Source organism: Nelumbo nucifera, chromosome 7, assembly GCF_055504915.1.
Source record: "Nelumbo nucifera cultivar China Antique chromosome 7, China Antique-T2T, whole genome shotgun sequence".
Classification (NCBI taxonomy): domain Eukaryota; kingdom Viridiplantae; phylum Streptophyta; class Magnoliopsida; order Proteales; family Nelumbonaceae; genus Nelumbo; species Nelumbo nucifera.
This window is the reverse complement of record NC_142655.1, coordinates 23,721,331-23,731,092: the sequence shown is the minus strand read 5'-3', so window position 1 is coordinate 23,731,092 and position 9,762 is coordinate 23,721,331. Positions and strand designations below refer to the sequence as shown.

At 38.2% G+C, this 9,762-nt stretch overlaps 1 protein-coding gene across 3 annotated transcripts in view; it reads right to left on the bottom strand.

Annotated features, from left to right (window-relative positions):
• Positions 1 to 320: 320 nt before the first annotated feature.
• The window catches only part of LOC104593695 (uncharacterized), a 33,479-nt gene continuing 24,037 nt past the window's right edge, over positions 321 to 9,762 (bottom strand). The window contains exons 5-11 of one of the 3 annotated variants that reach the window (XR_016078381.1): positions 4,604 to 4,719; positions 4,392 to 4,519; positions 3,957 to 4,043; positions 1,214 to 1,305; positions 1,097 to 1,137; positions 869 to 989; positions 321 to 777 (exon numbers count right to left, since the gene is read on the bottom strand). Coding sequence is in view for 2 of the 3 variants with exons in the window: in XM_088891117.1 (XP_088747243.1) it covers positions 718 to 777; positions 869 to 989; positions 1,097 to 1,137; positions 1,245 to 1,305; positions 3,957 to 4,043; positions 4,392 to 4,519; positions 4,604 to 4,719 (614 nt within the window). In the remaining variant the exon portion in view is untranslated. The remainder of the gene's footprint in view (positions 778 to 868; positions 990 to 1,096; positions 1,138 to 1,213; positions 1,306 to 3,956; positions 4,044 to 4,391; positions 4,520 to 4,603; positions 4,720 to 9,762) is intronic. The other 2 variants (XM_088891117.1, XM_088891118.1) reach the window with 2 other exon arrangements.

The following is a 9,762-nucleotide window of genomic DNA, read 5'->3' as shown; positions in this document are numbered from 1 at the left end:
GCATTTTGAGAAAGCAAAAAGATCATTGCATGGTAGGAAAGAGAATATGCTACGGTGTAATTAAAGAATTATGATTCTCTACATAGGTCAAATATTGATCCAGGAGTCATAACAGGGATCCATCAAGCGGTGGTTAATATCCAAGTAATTATGAACATTCACCATAATGCTTTAGAAAATACCCAAGACCTGAACAAACTGAAACAGTGGGAAATGAATGGTAGAATGAAATATTTTCGGGATGCAATTTACATCGAACAAAAATGTAAAATGTGCCTGTCAACCACACAGAGCAGAAATGAGGAAATAAAGGCACAGGGTAAAAATGTCATTCCAATTGCCACTTTATATTTAACCATATTTTCAAACACCCCAAAACTTGTAACAGTAACCATTAATGAACTATTATTGCCCACAAAATTCCTATTTAAAAGTAAAATAAATATACAAACATTGACAAAATAAATCAGCTCTGAGGGAAAAAGCTCAGACCTTAATCCATCCCAGGCTCCATCGTATCCCACATGAGCTCACAACTGGCAGAAGAGAATTTTGTTTTCATGGCCAGGTATGCCTCTTAACCTATCTGCTGCTAATTTTTGTTGTAGCTAAATATAAACTTAAGGCTAGACTCCAAAAAAAAAGACTCAGCTGGTTCAGAGTTAGGGTTCCATCATAACAGCAAGATGAAGGTACAGTTTCAAGTTTGTTGATGCTTCATTTGTACCAACCGGCAAGCAAATGCCTAAGCAGAAAACAGATGCAGCACCCAAAAACCTGCTTGAACATATGGAGAATTATGCCTGTGGCGTTCTATATAGCTAGAAATTTAATCTGTCAACCCATTTACAAGTACAAGGAGGACTACCTGGAAAGCAAGAAGCCGTAGGCAAAGTGATTTCTCTGTTGCTCGGCCAAACCATCTTAAAAATTTGTTGACAAGTGTTCCATCATCTGTCCCAGTAAGCAATCCTGTCTGAGGATCAAAGCTACAGGAGCAAGGTTCACAAGTACATGAGGAAATTTGATAGGAAAAATCTACACGTCTTTGACTTGGATTTTGAGCATAAATAAACCTAAAAAATAGAAAAGTTACCTTGGCAAACGATGTCGTGGACATTTATAGTAGCCAATAAGCTGAAGGGTAAAATAAAGTACAGGTAAGTTTTATGCCAAGGACATCTAGCCTTGCTCTTAAAGATTCTATACATACCGGGAAAAAAATGGAATGTTTCTGAGCATACCTGAGGGAATGATAAGAGGAAATTTAGAACTTGTGGCATGAAGAAGATCAGGAGTGTTTCACTGAAGGAGGGGTGAGATAAAGAGTAAGTTAGATTTCCCTCTCTTAAAGAAAATACAGCCATACTCATTGAGCATATTTAAATCGATGCAGCGAAAAGGTCAAGACAGATTTAAATTCCATATAAACTTGGACAATAACAGAAAATTCAGCTATACCCTTTCAAAAGAATTTCAACTATTATTTCAATAACAGATATAAATTCCTTCTTTTTGGTCATGGAAAAATAATTTTGTTTGGATACTGCCTAACAACACAAGGCTCTCTTCGAGGGAGAACCTACCTCCTCAAAAACAGAGAGAGAGAGAGAGAGGAAGAAACAAAGAGGAGAGGACTGTTCAAATTTCAAGCATGTTTCATTACTCCTTCAGGATGATGGTACGGTATTCTAGTGTGATGTTGCCTCTGAGAAAATATAAGTGGGGCAACCTGCAGATGGGCTAGCTCAAGCTGATGAAGAAATGGGCCTATCAATCAGCCTCTCACTAGGGACTGCTCAAATAGAGGTGAGGATGGGCTACCTTAGAAAAATATCCATTACCTCACTTTCCCTCTTTCAAGGGTTTGTGGAGTTTCTCTCTCGCTATAGCATTATACTTTTTTAGTTATAACGTTATACTTTAGGTAGGAAACTAAAACAAAGAAGGTAGGCAGACCACCTTGCCTATAAAATGAGAAAACAGCTATTCTCTTCCTACTGTTATTGCAACGGCTTCATTGCTAAGGTAGGATACAATAGTTTCCTAGGTTGCATGCCTACATAATATTCAATTCTTTAATTCAGTAGCATAGTTTTCAAGTCACCAAGGTGAGGCTAGGTGACAAGGGGGCACCTTGTCTCCTAGTCACCTAAGCGTTTTTTTTTTTTTTTTTTTTTTTTTTTCTGAATAAAAACCATGAATCCTATTCCTAGGGTAATTCCCTAGGAATAGGATTCATGGTTTTTATTCTCTTCCTACTGTTATTGCAACGGCTTCATTGCTAAGGTAGGATACAATAGTTTCCTAGGTTGCATGCCTACATAATATTCAATTCTTTAATTCAGTAGCATAGTTTTCAAGTCACCAAGGTGAGGCTAGGTGACAAGGGGGCACCTTGTCTCCTAGTCACCTAAGCGTTTTTTTTTTTTTTTTTTTTTTTTTCTGAATAAAAACCATGAATCCTATTCCTAGGGTAATTCCCTAGGTTCCATAGCAAGTAACCATCTTTCACTAGTAATTGTCTATAATCTTAATAAAAATGCATAAATTTCGAGTTCTTGCTTATCAGTTCAGATTTTGAAGTCTTCTAGGGTTCAAGACAGCATACATTTTGATTGAACCCTAACAAATAAGAAAATAACAAAAAGAAACTAGTATTTTAATTCACAAGCTGAATAATTTAATTTAATATTGTCTGTTTTGTTTTTATAATCCCAAAAAAAGAATATAAATGTATCCAAGAGCACCATGTACAAAAGACCCTGCCAATTATGTGAAGCAACCCCCCAGAGGCACCTTGTCACCTACTTGACTACTATGTTCAGTATTTTCTTGTTTCTGCACACCACAATTACCAGTCTTCCGTTTGAAGTACCTTATATCAAAGCTTTAAGTAGCCCAAAACCTTCCCATCCAATGCATTATTAGATTCCCCATAATATCCTATCTTTACCCTCTAAAAACCCAGTAACTGTTTCAATTCCTTACTTTTTCTGGCGTTAGAATAAATCAGCAATTTTCTGAACTGTTTTTTTATCGATAAATTTAAATTTCATTAGATTTTTGAAAAAAGAGTATATCATATATAAGCATGTCAAGTGCCCCACACAAATATTGGCACCCATCTAAAACTAGCTTCCACCTCTGATGCTAGCTGTTGTATCTCCCTCATAACATGTCTTATATCTATACTGCCATAGTCATTGGCTCTTTCCTTTTACCCACCACTACTTCTGAATCCCCTTCCACTACCCCATTCTCATAACCCAAAGACTGACCCACTGCAATCCATGTAGTATTGCCATCAATTCATCTCTCAGGAAGTCAACATAACTGACTAGTCCTGAGTATACTGCCATCATTTTGTCTTCTTTGTTCCTGTAGGCCCTTCCTATACCCCCGATGGTCCAGGATTTCCAGTGCTGCATCCATCGAAGTTCAGCCACAACTGGTTGCATTGTGCAGTCCACTGCACTTGCACTCTTAACTTTTGCATCCATTGTGTATACCACCCAGCTTCAACTGTTAGCCTCTTTACCCTCTTCAAATCAAATCCCTAAATATGTAAACCCCATCCTAAACACGCAAGTTATGAACCTACATGTTCACATTTAGCACAGTACATAATGAGCATCAGGAATTACTCATTTGCTACTGCAAACACAGGTTATGTTGTGTATAGAGCCACAAAGTGGATTTTGTAGCAAAAAAAAAATGTATTTCAGTTATTCAAAGTTCCAAACATCCTTACTTAAAGCACATGACTGAGGTAATAAAGTCACAAAGTACCATTCCTTCACATGGTGGAATCTAGATAGATTTCAACTTCCAAACACCAATTTGCTGATCTAGAGAAAACTATAAAAGGGACAGAACTTTTACAATAGCTTTGACCTAAATTGAATTTTATAGTTTTGTAATTAGGGAGAGAAAAGGACTTGAGCAGGACATACCTGAAGTGTCCCAGTATGCCAACTACGGCCATGGTCATCCCAGCAAAGTAAGTGTAGGTGTCACCCACAAAAACTGAAGAAGGATACCTAGAACACCCATGAAAAAAAGAACATTTAGAATGTTGTAGACGATTAAATGGCTGGGGAAAAGAGCCTTGTAAGGGGAAAGAGGAGAAAAATGTAATATGCAAGTTTGTAAAATGCTTAGAAAGCAATGCAATAGGTAGACAGCACCTTATGAGCCTACTTAATAAAGACAAAAGGTTTAACCTCATCACGAGTTTTTGAGGTATCACCTCTTCAATAAGAAAAAGAGTAATTACAAGTGGTAACCTCTGAACCAGTTAATAGGCACACTGTTTTGTCCTTCAGCTCAAATAAAAAAGATGCATTGCAGCTATTGCTTTTCTTCCTAGCAGCCCTCTTAACATTTACCAGTTGTAACAAAGTAAGGCCAATGAAGTTGTGAGCAAAGGCTGGATAAGGTAAATAGAGAATGCATGAGCTTGTTGATATTCAGGAACTGTAGATGCTCCAATTTGCATCACATTATGTATCAAGATCTGTAATCAAAGATAATGTATTATTTTCAGATAAATTGACATCATCAAGAAAAACAATATTCGAGCTGTTATTCTTTTTCTTACAGCAGATGCAATGACAACTGTCTGCCCAGCTTCAAGGCCATTTAGGCCAGCATGAATGTTGATAGAGTTTGTACAAAATACTGCTAAAAGTCCCATATATAGTTTATATATCCATCCTGTCCATATGCAAAACCAGCTTAGGCCTTTGTAAAAACCCAATGATGGAAAATATTTCAACTTGACTAATTATTAAAAAAAATCAACTTGACAATCAAAAGGTGAGATATCAATTATAATCAGCTAATCAATACTAAAATCACATGGTCATTACTTAAAAACTTCTAAGGATTGTGACAGTTTTGACATTCTATGGTTATGAATCTATCAAAATATTTAATAATATACCTCATGATTATTGTTTAAGAAACATATTCATTCATATGTTTGATGATAATATTTGCATGATTTTTATGTTACAGAGAGGATAAATGGACAAACAAAAAAAAACAAGATGTCCATAAAATGAATGTGGTAGACTAGCAGATATGAATATGTTGAGTGGCAACAGTAGGAAAAAAATGGAAATAAGTGGAGTTTTTCAAGGGGAGGAGACAAGATAAGGAAAAGTTGAATCAGAAGGTAACACCATAATAAAGAAAGAAAACAAATACACCATTTCGAAAAGAGGGATTTGTAGAGGAGATGGGCCGAATGGCCCATAGGCTGTCATTCTATGTTATGTTTATGTTTTCCTCTGTAATGGGCCTTTTTCTGGGGCCCATAATCTTATATACTCTGTTTTTGTAATTTCTTGCCCACCCAAGGGCCTCTTTGTAATAATTCAAATATTAACTTAATAAAATGTTTTAGAGTGTTAGAGGGAGGTTTAGTTCGAACCCCTCACTCTCTAACTCTCATTGCCGCCAGCTCTCTCTCTCTCTCTCTCTCATCTTCTTAATCTTCTCTTGTTTGTTTTCTGGTTTTGCATCTAATCTCAAGCAGTTCTATACTTCAAGAGGGCTGTTTTCAACTGGATTAATGGGATGAAGCATTTGATAAATTTGTCTTTTATTCTAAAAGCTTTTAAAGTTTTTTAGGCTTCCTTTTTTTCTCAGTCAGAAGCTTCTGCAAATGATCCATAAAAATTACCACAGTTTGATTCAATGTACTACAGTACCAGAGTACCATAAGTACACATAAGCACCAAGCCTTGTTGATCATGTTACAAGGAAAATTGCAACCAAAAAGGAAAAGCTAATGCCAATTAGTTACACATGGGCTCTAAAGATAGTGTGAGGTGAAGAAAAATTGTAGATCAAACACTTATTGCCAATGAATGTGTTGAGGTGAAGAGGAGGAGAAAGGGAAAGGAGCTTGTTTGCAAATTGGATCTTGAAAAGGCAATATGACAATGGTGGACTGAGATTTTTTACTAGAGGTTCTCAAGCGTAAAGGGTTTGGGGAGAGTTGGTGCGGATGGGTAAAAGGATGAATTGCTTTCATGTCATTTCTCAATACTGGTGAATGGTGTAACTAGGGGTTCCTTCCCTGCTGTTGAAGATTAATCAGTTTTATGATGTTTTTCTGAGTAGATGTTTTATGTTAGTTATCAGATAGGAGGTGGGGACCACAATAGTTATGTAAGTCCAAATTTTATTATGTTTTTGAGTGTTATATATGCTGTTTTATGTTTTGCTGCCCTATAAGGGCATAGTTGTCTTTGTACTGTTCTATTATTTTTAGTATAAATAATAAGTGAAGGGGGTGGCCAGATTATTGCTCTCTCTTCTTTTCAACTTCTCTTCTTCTCCCTCTCTCTTCAAGAAACTACTTTTCTTTCATATTTTTTAATTCAGCAAATTTCTACTTGGTATCAGAGCATCAACTAGGGTTTCTTGAAGCATTCTCATGCAGCCCAAGATCAGCCGACTGCATGAAGTAGTAAAGGGCTGATCGATTTGCTATAGATTGCCTAGTTCTTGGATTTTTTGGTGGGATCTAGTCATCAGGAAGGTGATCTACTGTTCGGCATCAAAATCAGGAAGAACTGGAGTACGGGGAAGAGTCCCAGAAAAGTTGGACTCTTCGTTTTTTATCTGATCTTGGGCGCCCAGGTATTCCTAGTTTTCTTTTGATTTTCTAAAGAGCGTCTTGGTTTCTGGAATTTTCTGAACCTCCCGAAGTGATTGATTCACTCTTCTCTCTGTTGGGAGGCGTGGGGAGTAGAGAGATTTCTCCCCAGCTAGGGTTTTCTTCTTCCGGAAGGGTTGGTTTCTATGTGTGTGATATTAAATTATTTTTTGAAGGTCACCAATCTATTTTTTCTTACTGTTGAACTGTTTGAAGTAAGATGGAGAGTTGGAATACCGAGATGATGGTCACCAATCTACATTAAAACTTGATGGTACAAATTATTTGGAGTGGGCACAATCAGCTAAGATGGCTATTGGTGCCCATGGAAAATTATGGTATCTCACTAGGAAGGAGAAGAAACCTGATACAAACTCTTCCCGATGGGTGTAGGAGAATTACATGGTAATGTCCTGGCTGTGTAATTCTATGTAACCTCATATTGCAAAAAATTTCTTATGGGCTAATACTGCTAAGGAGATTGAGGATGGAGTGACCGAAACCTACTCTCAAAAGCAAAATGAAGCCAGAGCCTATCAATTAAGAAATCAGGTGATAAGTATGAAACAAGGAGAAAAACCTCTTGCTGTGTATTTCTCCATGCTGAAAACCCTATGGCAGGAAATAGATCACTTAGAAACTATGGTATGGGAAAATGTAAATGATGCAGCAACTTATCACAGACTGGTAGAGAGGAATAGGGCTTTTGAGTTCTTGGCAGGGCTGAACCCTGAATTTGACATTGCTAGGCAGCATATTCCTTCTAGGGAGGGAGTGACACTCTCTTAGGCCTATGCCTTTATCTCTGGAGAGGAGAGTAGAAGGAATGTAATGCTGAGACAGTCTGGGATTGCCTAGTCGGCTATGGTTGGTACAACAAAACCTAAGCCGAATGGAGACAGGGGGAGTAGTGAGACTAGAAGGGAAGATAAGAAGGACTTGATGTGTGATTATTGCAAGAAGCCTAAGCATACTAGGGACACTTGTTGGAAGCTTCATCCAAATCTTATGCTTGCTCGGATAAGAATCAAGAAGGGAAATGCAAATGTAGCTACTACAGGAGACTCTTCGGCCTCTTTTTCCCAAACTGATTGGGAATCCATTGCACTAGTAGCAGTGAGAACAGAATTGGAGAGGTTTGGAAGACTTATGAGTAAGAAAGATTCACCTAGCTCTATCCTTCCAGATGGGCAGCAGAATGCAGGAGCCAACTACACCACTTCTTTTACGCATACAAGTAGTTCATATGCAATTGCAAATCTTGCATCCACTTCAAGTAAGGTGGGACCTCCTTGGATTATAGACTCAAGAGAATCTAAGCACATGACTAATGCCCCTACCCTTTTCAGTTCCTATCAGTTGTGCTCTGGTAGAGATAGAGTCTCTATAGTAGATGGTTCACATATGCTCATTGCTACGAAGGGGATAGTTAAGTGACCAATGATATAACTCTGCCTTCTGTTTTACATGTCCCTAGACTATATACCAACCTACAGTCTATTACTTCTTTGACAAAAAAATTGAATTGTTCTGTGACCTTTCTTCCTAGTAATTGTGTTTTGCAGGATCTGGAGTCAAAGATGATTGGGAGTGGCCATGAGGTGAATGGAGTCTACCTTCTGGATGAGATTCCGAGACATCAGGGCCATCATATTAGCAGCAGCAGTAGTAATGGATCAGAGTCAATGAACCAGATTATGCTTTGGCACAATCGCTTGGGACATCTTTCTTTTAGTTCTTTGATATGTGTTTTCCCAAAGTTGTTTGAGTCTGTTCAGTTATATACTTTGGAGTGTGAGAGTTGTCAGTTAGGAAAGCATTGTAGGCAGTCTTTTAAACCAAGTAATAAAAGAAGTACTTATGCTTTTAATATTGTTCACACTGATGTATGGGAGCCATATCATATCCCTTCCATGGGAGGATTCCGTTAATTTCTCTTGTTTGTGGATGATTATACACGATATTCTTGGATATATTTAATGAGATCACGTGATGAGGTTCCTAACTTGGTAAGACAATTCCACCAGATGGTTCTCACACAATTTGCAGTGAGAACTAAGGCTTTTAGATCAGATAATGTTAGAGAGTACTTTGAGAAGGACCTGACCTCGTATCTCTTAGAACATGGTGTAGTTCATCAGAGCAGTTGTGCATATACACCGCAACAAAATGAAGTTGCTGAGAGGAAAAACAGACACATTGTGGAGGTGGCAAGGAGTCTTATGGTGTGTGCTTCAGTTCCTGTGCAGTTTTGGGGAAATGCAGTTCTTATACCCGTGCATTTGATTAACCATGTTCCTTCACAGACTTTGGGGTTTAAGGTGCCAGTTAGTCTTCTTTTTCCAAATGTAAAGATATTTCATATACCTTTGAGGGTTTTTGGCTATGTTTCCTTTGTTCACATTCTTGGCCCTCATCGCAAGAAATTGGATCCTAAGGCCAAGAAATGTGTTTTTCTTGGGTATGCTCAGAACAAAAAGCGGTATTGCTGTTATGAACCAATGTCGATGAGCAAATTTGTCACTATGGATGTTACCTTCTTTGAATCCACCTTTGGTGCGTCCATCAGTTCAGCCAACACCTACATCAGTTCAGCCAGCACCTGCACCTCCAGTTTCATTACCTGAGCCACTATTGGCAACCTCACGAAAATATCAGCGTTGGTAGATGATGGTTGACTCCACACATCCTCAACCCACACTACTCTCTGTCAGTCCTTCTGAAACTCCAGATTCGGCAAATACAGTTCCAGGTATTCCTCTTGAGCCTGAGCCTGTTATGTTTTCTGATGATAATGTTCCTGTCCCTAACACCATTGTTGCAACTGATCCCACTAACCTTGATCTTCCCATTGCACTTCGTAAGGGGAAGAGAAACTGTACAGCCCACTGCATTTCACACCATCTTTCCTACAATGCCTTATCACCCTCCTACTGTGCTTTTCTTTCTTCCCTGGATTCTGTGTCTATACCCAAGAATGTTACTAAGGCTCTCTCCAAACCTGAGTGGAAAACAGCATGCAAGATGAGATAGATGCTTTGGTCAAAAACCAAACTTGGGAAATAGTTGATCTCCCCCAGACAAGGAGA